This window comes from Rattus norvegicus, chromosome 5 (genome assembly GCF_021556685.1).
Source record: "Rattus norvegicus strain SHRSP/BbbUtx chromosome 5, alternate assembly SHRSP_T2T, whole genome shotgun sequence".
Classification (NCBI taxonomy): Eukaryota; Metazoa; Chordata; class Mammalia; order Rodentia; family Muridae; genus Rattus; species Rattus norvegicus.
In genome coordinates this window covers 107,950,001-107,966,734 of record NC_141538.1, presented here as the reverse complement: position 1 = coordinate 107,966,734, position 16,734 = coordinate 107,950,001, and the positions used below count along the sequence as shown (strand labels likewise).

At 43.1% G+C, this 16,734-nt stretch overlaps 1 protein-coding gene across 3 annotated transcripts in view; it reads left to right on the top strand.

The window, feature by feature from the left end:
- Mllt3 (MLLT3, super elongation complex subunit) overlaps positions 1-16,734 on the top strand; it is a 254,496-nt gene that overhangs the window by 184,909 nt on the left and 52,853 nt on the right. For all 3 annotated transcript variants that reach the window (NM_053718.4, XM_087660050.1, XM_087660051.1), the window contains 1 exon segment: positions 922-1,629. In NM_053718.4, coding sequence (NP_446170.2) covers positions 922-1,629 — 708 coding nt within the window.

The following is a 16,734-nucleotide window of genomic DNA, read 5'->3' as shown; positions in this document are numbered from 1 at the left end:
TCATACTTAGAGTTATTTCTCTTGGTGGCTTCATGGTTCTTTATATGGTAGACGTGTTTAGGGCTTCATGTAACCCGGCTTTACTGTGTTACCTCAGCTACTACTCTCCTTCTGCCTCAGGCTCATGCATTGGCTAGGAGCTGCTGTTCAAATGCAGCCTGTGTTCTGTTTCCTCCTTGTTTTCAGTTTGTTTACTTTATTGATTATGGTCAATCAGTGGCATCCATTCTTCTGTTTCTAATAGTCTCCTTCTGCTCTAGGCCCTAGTTCACATGTGGAGTTTCCTTAGAATTTTGATGTGTTCTTTTCTCCATGCTCTCGGCAGAACTAAATAGCCCCCTCGTTTTGTGAAGTTTGATACACACTTCATAGGTGGTGCTTTTAATACCCATCAATCATAGATATGTCATAGCTATTGATAGTGGGGCCATTTTTTGTATCTTCTAGGACAAGTTTATTGTTAGCATTAGCTGAATATTAAATGTTTTGAATGATTAAATCCTTCCAATGATTGAGAAGACAGCTTGTCTCATTAAATTCTCTGATCATAGTAGCCTTTCCCCCTGGTTTTCATATACATTATTCCCACCTGTTGAACTGGCATTAAAATATTTGGGATATTTTAGGAATGGGTTGAGAACAATAACAACAAAAAGGACCATTTTATGTGGGTGGAGCTCACAGAAGTTGACTTTAGAGCATCAGTTCTCCACTTGTTGGTGGAGGCCCTTAGGGGTGGGGTTACATCACAGAAGTTTGCACTAACAGTGACAAAATTACAGTTACAACGTAGCAATGAAATAATTTTATGGTCGTGGGTCACCACAGCATGAGGACCTGTTTAAGGGTCACAGCATTAGGAAGGCTGAGTCTTCGTACCTATTTTGTCTTGAGAGTTTGATTTTCTTCTTCTGTTTCCAGGACCCTAACAGGAGCATTCATACCAGCAGCAGCAGCAGCAGCAGCAGTAGCAGCAGCAGCAGCAGCAGCAGTAGCAGCAGCAGCAGCAGTAGCAGCAGCAGCAGCAGTAGCAGCAGCAGTAGCAGCAGCAGCAGCAGCAGCAGCAGTAGTACCAGTTTTTCAAAGCCTCACAAATTAATGAAGGAGCACAAGGAAAAACCTTCTAAGGACTCCAGAGAACATAAAAGTGCCTTCAAAGAACCTTCCAGGGATCACAACAAATCTTCCAAAGACTCCTCCAAGAAACCCAAAGAAAACAAACCACTGAAAGAAGAAAAAATCGTTCCTAAGATGGCCTTCAAGGAGCCTAAACCCATGTCAAAAGAGCCAAAAGCAGACAGTAACTTACTCACCGTCACCAGTGCACAGCAGGACAAGAAGGCGCCTAGTAAAAGGCCCCCTGTTTCAGATTCTGAAGAACTCTCAGCCAAAAAAAGGAAAAAGAGTAGCTCCGAGGCTTTATTTAAAAGTTTTTCTAGCGCGCCCCCACTGATACTCACTTGTTCTGCTGACAAAAAACAGATAAAAGATAAATCTCATGTCAAGATGGGAAAGGTCAAAATCGAGAGCGAGACTTCAGAGAAGAAGAAGTCGACACTGCCACCATTTGATGATATCGTGGATCCCAACGACTCAGACGTGGAGGAGAACATGTCCTCAAAATCTGACGTGAGTAGGCTGGTGCTTCCTCCTTCCCTTTACGGTGATTGGGTTTTCTATCAGATAGCTTCATGGTAAGAACATGAATTCCGTTCCCTACAAAAAAAGAGGATGAAGCCGAGAAGCGAACGTCCTTTAACTAACGGGAAAAAGGGAGTGAAGTCATTAAGGAATCAGCAGAGGTTCTTGGGCTGTAGCTGAGTTTGTTAAGGGGAAGATGTATTTCACAATGCAGTAAAGGTTATTTCAATAGCAAGGTAAGGATTCAGTGCCCTTGAAAGCTGTGTTACAGTGCTCTGTGCTGATTGCTGACTTAGGGAAAGGAGAGCGATGCACTCAAGCTTGAATACGGTGGGAGAGCAAGGTCAAAGAGAGACCTAGGGAACACTGTGCACCTCGTGGTCCTTACAGTAAAGCAGGTTTTAAGGCGTTTGAAAAAAAGCGGTGGGAAATCGGTTAAGTTTGTTGCTTTCCTGTCTGGTAGTAGGGACAGAACCCAAGGCTTTGCATGCCAAGCAAGCATTCTCCTGCTAATCTCAGCCCCAGGGCTGGCATTGTTGTAACTATATACATACACATATTGAAACTTTGATATCCGTAGGCACCCGTAAAAGATTTTCAACTTGAAAATCAAACTTTTTTCCCTCTTTTCTTTTCTTCACGGGATCAGCTAGAAAAGAGGGATGCATGATCTGGTCCATGTTGGTTGGTGGGCCACATTATCTTTTGGTTATCTAGAAGAACATCTTACCACCTAACACCCACTAGTTGGTGGACATTGTGACTTAAGCTAATAATTGCAGGTTTGCTGGGTTGAATGGCAGGGATTTTGCAGTTATCTGTTTTAACCTCATACCTGATAAGAAGTCTTTTATCTAGCGATAAACTGTTGGAAGGTATTTGATTGTATGCTAAACACTAGATGTCACTTGCCTTGAGGCTCTATCCTTTCCCCTCTCTGGTTCTTCTAAATTGATCTTCTCAGTTCCATGTCCATAACCATTCAGTCCTTTATTCTCCTGCTTTGACCAATGTCAGTGTTCTGGACCATGGTAAGAATGGTGGTTGCTAAAAACCACTGACCATTTTAGAATGCTTTTCTTTCCATTTCATGATGATTCCTGTGGGCGTCTCTTATTTAAATGCTGGCAGAAGTTGGAGGTCCTTTTCCCACCTGTCCTAGGCTTGCACCGTTCTGCATAGGAAGACAGCCAGAGTCAGGACAAGGTGCCAGAACCTTGGACCACACTGGTCCAGGGACCACCTCCTCATTCTGTCAAGCTAATCCAAACTTCTCATCAAAGACCAGATTAGGAGCAGGGTGCCACATAAAATGCTGCCAGTTGGATGATTTGCTCCAGTGCCAGGGAAAGACTGAATACTTAAGCTTCTGCAGTGAGGATGAGTAGAATGAGTTCCTCTGCCCACCCAAGTGTTTCCTGTTCCTCTTTGCTCTGAGCTGCTCCTCTTAGTTTGAAACTTGTTGTTAATGTAGAGCATACCTTTTTGTGTGTGTTTGACATTTGTTTCGGATCACCCTGAAATGCTCTCAGTATGTGATTAATCCACATTAGAGTTTGGTAACTTTTTCTATGTTGTGAAATATTATTCTTCTTTAGAGAAAAAGGGCTGTCAGCATTGGGGTATGAGTCACCGGTAAGCTATGAGATCACTTATCATGTCATCACCAGCACTTGAAAATCTAGAGTGCATTGTAATTAATATGAGTATGGGATGCCTTATGGGATTTTTATTTCAGGAAGAATGTGTTCCTTCGATGATCAGAACTTTCAGAGGCCGCTTTTGAGAACATTTGCTGATTTATGAAGAAACCTAATGATATTGGGAAAGAAGGCACTAACAGTCTTTGACACAAATGTGTCACATATGAGCTTCCTCCTTGGGCATTTCTATTAATTCTCCCTGTGTTTGTCTCTTGTTCGTTCCTCTTTATGCATGGTTTTCAAAATACGGCTTTTCGTTTAATAAAAGTCTTATATCTCCATCCAAATGGATACCTTGAAAGTATCTTGAAAACCAAGATTTAGAATTGTTAGTTGCTTACAGTGAAGATAGTACATTTTTACAATTATTGGGGCCATAAACTCAGTGGTCACAGAAGGATTTCCTGTCATGTGCTGCATGTAGCATGGCAGAAAAAGCATCAGAAGATTTTTTTGAGTATTGTTTAGGTATAAAACTCAACAGTTGGGCAGTGGTGGCTCATGCCTTTAGTCCCAGCACTGGGAGGCAGAAGGCAGAGTTGTATTTTTCCTTAAAACTCTTTAGGGAACTAAATATTTTTATTTTGTTTCTGTTGGTTTAATTCTTTTAAGTTACAAATTCAAGAGACTTTGCCCTTAGCAAAGGGTGCTCTGAGGGGACTGGAATTCCACTTCCCCAGCAGTAAAGATAGCTGTGCAGATCGTCTGTGTTTTTCTCACCTGTGTTAAAGATAGGAAGTGGATCTCGTAGCAGGCAGAGCCAGCTCCAGGACCATAGTTTCCATTGTCTTGGGTATGAGCATGTCCACCTCTGAGTAAGGAAGATTTGATGGCCAGGTTTTTTCAGAATCCTTTTAAAATGGATTAATGGTTTATTCTTGGGTATGAGGACGTAAGTAATTTTAGACAGAATGGGTACAGGTCATGGACTCTGGAAATGAGAAAAAAATGTACATGTTAGAAGTTTATGATTGTGAAGATAGTCTGAGGAGTGGGTCAGTCTTTAAAGTGCTTACTATGCTAGCATGAGGACCTGAGGTTTGTCCATACTACCCATGTAAATATCTAGGTGTGGCAGGACGCATCTATAACTTGTCTAGGGTGAGGGGAGTTTACTGGCCAGCTAGTATAGTTAATGAGATGAGCTCCAGGTTCAGTAAGAGACACTATCCTGACAAGATAAACAAGGCCTGACATAGTGTACCTCCAATAGACATGGAAATATTGAAGAGAGGACTCTTATGGAGCCTCAGCCATAGACAGAGAACTATAGGCAAGTAAAGAATGCTAAGGGGGGGCAGATTGCCTTCCTTGGGGAAGGGCTTAATTGGTTGTCCAATAAATACCAAGTGGCCAGCCCTGAAAAACATACACGAACTGAGTAATTTACATACTTATGTGCATGTGTGCATGTAACAACAACAATTAAAGAAAAGAAAGTCATGACCTCAAGAGAGCCCTGGGGGAGTGAGGAGGGAAGGGAAAGAAAGCATATGATATAATTATGTTTTAATTTCAAGAGTTTATAAAAATAGGTGGAGAAGGATTGAAAAAGACTCCCAATGTTGACCTCTGGTCACTACATACATCCACAAACATACATTTATACAACATACACACAACAAGCAAAAGAAGGCCGGGAAGAGTAATTAGACTACTGATAAGACTAAGGATATCTTGTCTCGGGGTAGACTTGTTGTTGTTTGAAATCGGGTTTATCTGTGTATGTCTAGCTGTCCTGGACTAGTTCTGTAGACCCGGCTGCCCTCAAACTCAGAGATCTGATCAGCGGTGTGTGGCACTAGGCTCAGCTTCAGCATAGACTTTTAAACTTAAAGAAGCAGTGTACTAAAAACTCTCTTCTGTGATTAAGATTTGGGTTTGTTTGTTTGAGGCAGTTTCTCATTCTGTAGCCCAGGAACTCACTGTTTAGCCAAGGCTGGCCTCAAATTCACAGTAATCCTCCTACCACCCGTGGCTCCCTAAATGCTGGGATTACAGGCAGGGGTTATCATCCCCGGCCAACAATTAAGAATCAGTTATATCAAGAAGAATTAGGGATCCTAGCTTGTTGATTCATATATGTTTTTTGGATCAGATTTGCATCTATTTTATATATGAGAAAGGGCAAACCAGGTCGATGTCCAGTGCCCTGCTGTATGTCTTATTTGTTAGAGGGTGATGACAGATGGTGAGAAGTATGATAGCCTGCACTGTGTCCTACTGCCATCAGGACTCCGGACAAACTGATACTCAGAGGTTCTGTGTCTGATCCGTGCTGAGGGAGTGTGGTAAAATGAAGTCAGCCCAGGCAAAGCCATTAACACACTACTCAGGGGAAAAATGTTAGTTACAGTGAGAGAGAGAGGGGGGGGGGGAGGGAGGGAGGGAGAGAGAGAGAGAGAGAGAGAGAGTGAGTGTGTGTGTGTGTGTGTGTGTGTGTAGGTGGGGGTTACAGAACTGGCTTCTGAGGACTTTTGCCACCTTTGGCCATGATATGGCCTTCAAGAGACTTCAGAACTTCCGTGCTTTTTCTACTGGCCTGTATATATGGTTTGCAGGGTGGGGGAAAGTAATTGGCACATGTCATTTTGTTCTGCCTTTTGTCTTGGCGAGATGGCCTTGTTACTGATTTACACATGTTCCATGGTCATGGGAGAAACACAGAAGTCACAGACTGATTTTTATGCCCAAGTTAAGACACAATTTCACAAGATGTTTTTGCTTTGTCTTAAACATGACCAGAGAGATTATCCCACCAATTGCTCAGTGGGTAGGACCTTGGATCCTTCTCTCCTTTCACCCTTTCTCCTTCCAGCTTGAATATTCATATTCCCCCCTCCCCCTTCCTCCTTCCCTCCCTCCATTATTAAAGGAGAACATCTCCAGAAATGATTTACCATTGAATTCCATTAACATAACCAAAGGAGTTCTTTTTAAATGTTTGTGACTCTTTAGATATTTTTCATTTTCAAAGAGATCTAGTATCACATGAACGTTCACCAGTAAGAGGGCTGATTCACAGAGAGTGAACAAACACGAAAAGCTTGTTAAGGGATGATTTTGTTGAGAATACTTTACATTGAGGAACCTCTGTCACTCCCATTAGACTGCAGTTTGCAACCTGTGGGTTGCAGCCTTTTTGGCAAGCTTCTGTCTCCAAAATTATTTACGTTATGGTTAATAACAGCTCCAAAATTGTAGTTACGAGGTAGCAGTGAAAGTAATTTTATGATGGGGGGGTCACCACAACATGATTAACTGTATTAAAGGCTGCAGCATTGGGGAGCTTGAGAAACCACTACTTAGAGGAAAGCAGTTCTGAGTTTAGCATTCACTTCGGATGCGTACTGATACTTGGGCCTCAAGAGCAAGCCAGACTAACCAGTGTCTGTTCTTGCTGGTGACCGACCATAACAAGCAGCCTAGGAGGGTAAGAGTAGGAGTATGTCATTAGCCACAAAGTATTTATAACTATAGTTTTTATTAAGCTGCGTTTACGTTAATATATTAAAGTCTAATGGATAATAAAAATCATTCACACCTTCTGTAATTTCTTAGTAACTTGTTTTTCATATAACTTTTAAAGGAACCCCGTGGAACTGATTGACTAATGGGAGTTATGGCAAAGTTTTGTATTCACAGCAGAAAGGTAGAAAAAAAATAGTAAATAAAAATTTGAGATGCCCTTTTATGATTGGATACAGTTACAGTGATAAACTCACCTTTGTTTTCACGCCTTTTACTTTGCATTGTAGGGATTTGATCATAATGTACAGGTCATGTTCAAAGTTCCAGCATCTTTTCTTGACGGTGGACACATTACATCTGGTAGGAATGCTACCCTCTCCAATTATAGAATAAGATGAAGACTTAAGTCATATCTCACCATGGATTGGCTGACCATAATGTTTCCTTGGATAAAAGTCTTGAGGGAGAAAAATAAAATCTCATCATTGCTTGCCCTCCCCCACCTCCCTGAGTAGACAGTGGGGTCAGTACTTCAAACCCCACAGTAGCAGGAGTTTCTTTGAAAAAGAAGAAAGAAAAGGGGGGAAAAGGGAGGCAGAAAGAAAGTCAGCATCCTGCCTTTTGTTGGTTCTCATTTCCTCCAGCCCCACCCTGTTCATTGCCCTCCTTAAACTGTCTGGGGCTGGCAGTAAATGTCCTGCTGCTGAAGGCCTGGCCTTAGGTTTTTATGTGGTGGAAGGGCACTGCAGCAGAGAAGGTCTGTATTGTGTTTTCAAAGTGGCTGTTTAATGGCTTGTCACTCCTGCACAGGCAGGAGCTGTAAAGACTGTGTTTGGGGAACTCCAGCAGGAGAGGCCATTCATTAGGGGCTGCCTCGCTCCAGGGGGTGCCTCTCATTCTGGGCTCCTATTTTCTGTGTTTTATAAGTGAAGGTGGAATTACCTGACGGGATTAGGGTTCTTTCTTACCCTGGGTAGAATTAGCACAGTACAGAACATTCATTAAAACAACTGGATGAGAGTGAGCTTTGTGCTATGTGTGGGCTCCTCTCCCGTCTTCAGAAGACACGTTTGTTTGTTTCCAGGCTGGAAGGGATCAGACTGATGATGTCCCAGACAACCACATTGTCCTTCATTCATCTGCGGTTCCTGATTGCAAAAAAGAGGGGGGCAGATAAGGATAGGAAATAATTAAGAGAATGATTTTTGAAATTTACTTTTATTTCATGTATATGAATGTTTCCATGCATGTATATGCACCATGTGTGTACCTTCTGTCCGCAGAGGCCAGAAGGAGGAGCTGGATGCCCTTGAGTTGGACTTACAGACATTAATAAATTGCCATGTGGTTGCTGGGATCTAACCCAGGTCCTCTGCAGAAGCAGCAGGTACTCTCTACACTGAGCTGTCTCTCCAACCACTAAAAGGATGGGGTTTTGTTTTGTTTGTTTGTTTTTGTTTAAAAGAAGCTACCGGCCTCCTTCCTCTATTTCAGTATATGTTAAACTCAGTGTGATATCTTAGCTTTAAAATGAAGTAATAATTCCTTAAAGTGTACGTTACGAGGTTGTAAACAGACAGCAGGGCCCTGTCGTGCCATTGGCTATCACCAACAATGGCCAAAGCAGAGCATTTTCACTCCCATGCATTGCCTGGTATCTTTACCATTAGATTCTAGATCCTCTTTAAAGGATCGAATTGCCTGTGCAGGGAGCTATCGCGTCACATTTTATTGTGTGTGTTATTGCACTCTCTCTCATCTTCTTACACAGCACAGTCTCTACAGAGCAGTGCCACACAGGTACAGTTGAACTTCCCCTAAGTGATCCCAGGCTAATTTCCCTGCCAAATCTCAACACAGACACAGTTCTGTGAATTATCGAGGTAATTTTACCGACAAGAAGACAGAAGCTCAGAGATTAAGAAACCACCAAGATTGGCATGTTCAAAAGTTGTAGAAACTGCACAGGTCTGATGCACCCAGACCCTTAAACCCTTTAACCAGGTGGCAGAGGCAAAGGCAGCAAGTTCTAACCTTACACTTAGAGCCCTCCTGAGGCTGTGGACTGTGCGTCACTATAAACCGTCTTAGGAGTCATTCCCTTGCTCACAAGTGGTTCTCACTTGGATTTGCCTGAGAATTTATGTTCCACAGAGATAAGCTGCAGTGTCAAGCCTTCCCAGAAGGTGCCACCAAATAACAAATGGCGCCCTCCAGGTGAGGGGCTCCTTCTGTTGGACTCCTCAGGTCCTGTTCTGTAAGTTAATTTCGTTATAAGTCATTAGAAATGAATGAAGGCTCTACATTCTTCATATTCGGTGATGGGAAGGCACTTGTTACCTCTGGTGTCCCAGTAAATACCTAAACAAGTTTGCGGAATCGTTCTCAGTAGGCAGCAGTTGATGGCTGTAAACTTTGAAGGCCGAGTCATGGTCCACAAAGAAACATCTTCCCCGTGGGGATTCCTCGGTCACTGAAGGTGACAGCACAATAAACTGCTCCAGAAAGTCAGGGCTTCTTCTGCTGGGAGAATACGGAGAAGCGCTCACTTGTGTGCGTATAGACAATGTTTTCTCCTGTGAATTCTGGAAACACACATGATAGGGATGTTAGTGTTGGGAGGCCTGAAGCAGAAAGTGGAGGTCTGTGTGACATAGAAAGGAAAGTTCCTCATCCCTCTCCACCACAAGAAGGGAGTTTGTGTCTGGGGCACTTACGATGTGTATGTTATTACTTACCTGACTTAATCAAAAAGATGAGTGAACAGGGCCTGGCTCGGGGTATCAGTACTTAGAATTATGTAGTGCTGGTTCTTATATCTAAGTTGTAGGTACTTGCTATAGTATGTGATTCATCCATTGTTGTTCTCCTCGTCTTCTTCTTCCTCTTCCCCTTCCCCTTCCTCCTCATTATTATCATCATCATCATAATCGTCCTAGACTGGTATTAAGCTCTGTAGTGACAAGGATAACTTTGAGCCTTTCATCCTCTTGCCTATACTGTCCTTGGAAGGTTTTGGTGCTGACATGCCAGTATATGCTGTACTGAGATTAAAGGCAGGAATGCATTTTGATAGCAAACACTTTACCAACTGAGCTCTAGACGTCTTCTTTTTGTTTTAGAGAACGAACCATCCTAGGACTTGAATTACTCTGTGTGTGTGTGTGTGTACACATGTGTGTATCCATCATGTGTGTATGGGCATGTGTGTACATGTGTATATGCATGGTGTTGTGTGTATAGGTGTGTGTGTGTGCATGTGTGTACGCATGGTGTGAGTATAGGTGTGTGTGTATATGTGTGTATGGACATGTGTATATGTATATGTATGTGGGCAAGGGTCTCTTCCTCTGTTTGGTCCCCAACTTGTTGTTTGAGGCAGGGTCTCTTACTGAACCTGGAGCTCACTGAGTTCACGACACTGACAGGCTGTGAGCTCCAGGGCTCTCTGTGTCCCCACCTGCCCAGCACTGTGGTTGCAGACATCTTCTGCCACCCTGTCCTTTACCTGAATGCTGGGCTTCAAACTTGGGTCTAAAAGCTTACACAGCAAGCATCTACTCTCTCCCCTGCCCATCAGTGTTTTTGCTCTGTTTTGTTTTAATGTTTTAAATGAAATGATTTTTCTCATTTAAAATATATTGATTACAAAGCAATGGGCCTTATGACTTTTTCATGCACGTATTTTTTTATATTGTGCTTTGCTCATATATCCTCGTCTATCGCCAACCCTTGCTTCTCCTCCCACTGGTCCCCCTTCTCCTGTAATTCCATTTCTCTCCCCTCTCCTCCCTCATCCCACTGCCCTTCCCCTTCACCGCCATCACTTTATCTTACAGAAAACACTTTCTTTTAAGCATGTTTTATTGTAATATTTTGTTTATGGATGTTTGATCATGGTTAAAACCCAAATGGTTCTTTACTTCTTTATGTGGTGCCATATTAGACTGTACAAATGATACACAATTAGAATTTAAGTCGCTCTTTCAAGTAGGTATGAGTCAATGAGACAAAGGTATGGGTAGGATCCTTAGGGCATTCTTGAAAAGAGGAAGCAGTGTGAGAGAAGTTGATAGCTAGTGTTGAGGGTACGCCATCACAGAAATGAAGACACCGTGGCATTTACTAAATGCTTTATATTTCAGTTTATTGCTAGTGCGTATGCTTAGTTCAAAGGGCAAGCTCTGGGGTCGGTTCTCCTCTTCTATCACGGCCTCTGTAGATTGAACTCAGGTTGTCGGACTTGTGAGGCAAGCGCCTTTAACCAATGAGCCATCTATCTCACAGTCCTTACTAAACGTTTTTGAGAGGAATAAATGTGGTTTAACTCTCCTCATTCTCACTTCCTGGTCAGCTGGTGTGGCTGCTGGGCTCTGGTGAAGAGGTAGGAAAGAGGATGATCCCTGGATCTGAGAGGGAATGCAGGGAGAACTGAGATGGTCTCTAAGACACCGATGCTCACTATGCATCTAAGCAGCAGAACGGAGGAGTCTCTCCTAGGAGCGTGTTCATCAGTTTCCTCTCTTACCGGGTTTTTCATGCTGTCTGTGTGAGGCTCCCTTCCGTTGGACTGCATTACCTAAAACTTAAACACAAAAAGGCTAAAGAAGGGAGGCAGGGCACCCTCGTTCTGAAGCATAGCCCTGCCTGTTGTCTACACATCAGGGATAGTGGTCCAGAATATGCAGATGACCCAAGAATAATTCTCGAGATAAAAAGACAGACGATTTAGTTTAATTTTGGAAACTTATACAATGTAGATTTTAATGATATACTTTGTGTGATGTAGCTTGTAGATGCAGGCTGTCATTCAGGTATTATTAGTTTAAACAAAACTATTGTGTCATATGCAAAACCATACTATTGGAAATTTTATGGATTGTATTCTGTGAAGACCTTGCAGAGGTAGGCCAAAAGCAAAGAGACACTGTAGACACTTGTGTAATCCATGATGACACGTTCCAGAATTTCTGTATGCATTTATGTGTGTGTATGTGCACTTGTGTTTGTTGGGCAGGGCATGTGGGAAGCCAGAAGTCGATATTGTCTTCCTCAGCCCACTCTTTGACACAGAGTCTTTCACTGAGTCTGGAGGGATCCTCCTGCTTGCGTCCCCAGTTCTGGGTTGATGGAGATATGCTGCCATGCCTGGCCTTCATTGCGGGATGCCGGGAAATGAACTCAGGTCCTCTTACTTGCATAGCAAGAACTTCACTGATAGCCATCGTCACAGCCCTGCATGTATTTATAAAAGAACTGTTTTCCATGTGCCTAGCCCCAGATTTTATTGGAAATCAAAAAAGAGTCTTTCTGAAACAGGTCTAATTTTATGTAGCCTGGCAAGCCCCTCTCAGAGTGACCTGACACACTTTCAGTTCACGGAGAGCTCACGGCATTTCCAGCTCTCTTCCTTTGCTCTGTTATTTCTTCCTCACTGTTCTAATTAGAAGTGAACTCCATCCTCATCCCAGAGACTATAGTATTTTTTTTAGTTGCACTTAGTGTGTGTATGTATACACACACTCCTTCACGCCATTGCTGTGGTCTTCATGGGGGACCTGTGCGAGTCTGTTCTATCCCTACACCAAGTGAGTCTTGGGGATTAATTTTAAGCTGTCAGTCAGACTGGGTAGCAAGTACTTTAACTTGCTGAGCCATCTTGCCAACCTGAACTTTAAAAAATATATTGTGCGTGTGTGCGTACAGGTTTCTGCGTTCCCCGACACACTGTGGCGACCACAGGATAACTCTAGAGAGTCAGATCCCTTCTGGTATCTCATAGGAGCTGGTGATTGAGCCCAAGTGGCCAGACCTACATGTGAGCACTTTAACGTGCTGAGTCACCTTGCCAGCTCCCTGATAGGTTTTTTAATGCTAGTTTTCTGATACTCTTAAGTCGACAATCCAGCCAGACTAGCATGCCGTGGCTGCCTTCACTGTCCAGCAACTCTCAAGAGACCTGCCATTCACTGCCAGCCCCTCCTGTAGAGGGAAGACACCCACAGTTCTTGTTCTGTGTAATGAAATCAAAGGATTTCATAGCTTACCTCCAAGTACAGAGGTGTGACAGAGATGTGGTATGTTATAGCCACCTGTGTCTGCTCTCGTCAGATCTGTGGCCTGGCTCCGAGCTCTGTAGTTTCTTGATTTTTTTTTTTTTAAAGAAAATGTAAAGACTAAAAAATGTATTCTTTGGTATGAGGTTTATGGTCACATTTTGTGTCTGCACAGCTTATGATTTAGACATAGGATTTTCAGGCAAGAAGAGAATCTGAGAATCTCTTCTCACACTTGGGTTTTGGAGAGGAATGGGAGAAGCCAAGTTCAGTAATTTACTTGAGACCACAGAACAGTAGACCTAGGATCCAGTCCTTCGTCAGCATGCTCTTAGCTCTTTACCCGTTGAGTCTGTCACCGGTGTGCCTACCATTGAACATTTGAACGTGGTTTCTGATGTCCTGCCACTGTCAAAGACTAGGCTCCCACACACTGCCTTAAACCCGAGCTGTTCAGCTGCTGTCACGGGAATCTGTTCATCTGTCTTGAGTGCAGGAACCTGTTGTTTCTTATCCTCAATAACTTCTCTGGGAGATTCTTCAGGTCTTGGAAGTTACCAACCGGAATAGCCATGGCTTGATACATTTTGAGGGAGAAAAATCTTATGGCAAAATAAATAATGATACATTTAAATATGTGGCAAGTCAAAAGTCTTCATGCTATTTAACATGAGAACACATGGGAAGCATCACAGTCCTCTCGTTTAAACGGAGCCTTCATACTTGAAGCTAGAACTTGGACGTGACGGCTTGTGCTCCAGGTGCTATGCTGTGGAAGTTATGCTAAGCATACAGGAGCAGGAACACAGGAGGGACTGAGCTTCCCCCCCTGACCTATGGAGCTTGTGGTGCTCATCCTGCAGGTCATGCTGGACTTCTCACCCAGTGAAAGGAAATCCCTGGAACTCCCTGGTTCATTTTCTTAGGTCTTTGAGGGGAAGCTGTGCTTTGCATGAGTTCACTCCATCCACGTCCCCAGGTCCATCTGTGCTCGGAGCGGGGTTCATAGACAGTCTGCTTACTCACTAGTCCCTGGGACAGCACAGAAATAGGACGTATGCAGGGTTTACCCTCCGGGGCCTGAAGGAGATGACTTTGGGCAGTCATCACTGGTACACTGAAGACTGTCTCTGTTCCCTCAAGCCTCCTTTCAGTTGTTTGGGTGGTGTTTGGATATGGTCCCCAAATGTCTGTGGACCTGTCACCTCCTTTTCTCTGCTTCAGGAAAGAAGCCACTGTTCCCCAGCCCTGGCTCAGCTCTCCGAGATGAGACTGACTTATTACCTCTCCTCTCCTGCATCATTACTTTTGATATGTGTTCCTTGAGCATTTTCAGATAGGTCTAAACTGAAATCTGATCATATCTGTCCTGCAGGTACCCGTTCACCTCCTCTAGCTTCTCCCAACTTGTCCCATCCCAACTGTATGTTTTTAAAACATTAATCCAATCCCATTTTTGACATTTACTTATTTTATGGGTGTTTGGGGCAGGGCATGCGTGTGCCGTGGCCGATGTGGGAGACAAAGAAAAGCTTGTGAACTGAGTTTCCTACTTTCACTGTACAGGTCTGAACTCACCTTGCTAGGCTTGACAGCAAGTGTCTTTACCTGCCAAGCCATCTTGTACTGACACTCAAGCTGTGTCCACCCCCACCCCAAACTTTCTGAAACACAGATCGGTTCTGGCAGGAAATAGACAATCACCCATTAAAACGTGAGCATTCTGGGTCCTTTTCAGAACACCATTATGTCTTTGTTTATGGTTTGTTATTAATTTTTTTTTGAGACAAAGTTTCATTAGATAGCTCAGGCTGGCCTCAGAGTTGCTATGTATCCCAGGCTGGCCTTAGCCTCCCTCTCCTGGGATTTCAGGCATAAGTCACTCTGCTGACAAAATACTAGGTTTAAAACCTATCATTTTTCATAAAGCATTTCAGTGTTTCACAACAAGGGCTTCTTTAGGATAGGAGGCAAATTATATCGAGATGTTCCACTTTTCTTTTTATCACCTCCTATTTGGAAGTCATATATATATATATATATATATATATATATATGAAACATAGAAGAGTATAATGACCCTTTCACACACTGTCAGCTGAAGGTTGATCCACTTTCTTTTGTACTACAGTCAAATTCTGATTGCTAATGAGATTCAAGATACCATGTTCTACTCATAGATACTTGAATGTGAATCTCTGAGGAGTTAAGAGCTTTCAAAGAACAGAACAAAAGCAACAGGATCACCTCAAAACTGGTTCATGATGCTCACTGCCATGGGGTATCTAGCTACTGAGGAAATTTTTAATAAAATCAAAATATCACTGTTTTTCCTATCTTTCTTTGTTTTAAATTGGAATCCAAGTAAAGCCCCACTGTTATACATGTAACATTATCTATTAAATTAATCTATAGGCGTCCCCTTCATTCCCCCTTTTAAACATAAACTGCAAAGGGGAATCCTAGGTCTTCTGGCCTAAATTGTCAGTTCAGCTGTGAGTGATTTCATGGTGTGCTTTCTCCAGACAAGCTGTCAGAGGCAGAGGCATAGTCAGATTTGGATTACACTTCTGCTTTTTATTTGAAGGGGACATAGAACTGTTTCATGGGGCTCCAAGATCCTGTTGCTTGGATACTACAAGGAAAGGTCTCTGTGTTAACAGCCTTAGCTGTTCTGTGCCTAGAGACTTAATTCATTAAGAGTTTGGGGGTTGGAAAGATGGTCCATTGGTAAAGAGCACAGGCTGCTGTTGCAGAGGATGGGGAGTTTGACTCTGGCAGCTCACAACCACCCATCTTCCAGGGGTGTTCTCACACTCTTCTGGCCCCTGCAGACACCTGCAGTCTCATGCATATCCCCACATAGTCGCGTACGTGGATAAGCCGTCTTCCTTTTAAGTTGTAAATTGTAACTATTTCTTGTTGTTCTTTATGTATTAGCCACAGTTCACCCATCCTGAGGCACTCTTGTCTTGTGCAGAGGTACAGAATATAGGCAGAAGTACAGTTTATGGAGCAAAAGGAGGCATCCTATTTAATATTTCTCCTTTATTGGTGTTTAAAAGACAGAGTTTGGTTCATTGGCGCACTTGAGCAGTTTCAAGCACTTTAAATTTTATTCATTCACTAGGTTACTGAATTTCTGGGAGTCGAATGTCTTTGCACATTGAAGCAGGTGTTCTACCACTGAGCAAACCTCCAGTCCCTCACATTGCACTGACTGTAAGCCTTGCTCTTCTCCATTTTAATCTGACCCTTGGCTTCCTCATTTCTCTTTGCCCCTCCCCATGTTGTAGTCATTCTAAAATATCAAAAATCCTGAATTCCCCAGGGCAATAAGTTTGGGCCTTTTTATGACCTGCTTAACTGAGGCTTGTCTGAGTATATTTTTTCCTAATCAATTCAACATGTTGAAGATAGACTCCTCAAGTATTCAATTTCTTAGATCTTTGCACTGTGTCTGGCCATAATTGCTCCTCAGCAAAAGTCCAGCAGTGCAAAGATGCGTGCGTGCGTACACACACACACACACACACACACACACACACACACACACTCCCTCCTTACTAACTCATAGATTTATAATGAACACATATTATGAGCAGTTGGGAGCAGTGATATTTGGTCTGTCCCCTCTAGAGTAGGTGGCCCATAAAGGTCAAGATAACTCACTCACTGTATGAATAAGAGATGTCTTGGCTCTCACACAAGTACACAGGACAGAGTGTAAGCCATCCTTGTACATGCAAGTTCATACAGTAAGATCCTAGCATAACTTGAAGGCCAAAGGAAAGAAGGCGTGTGGGTGGGACTGTGTGGTGGCTGCCTTTGTGTTACAGCCCGTGGACTTGGCAAGTGTGAGA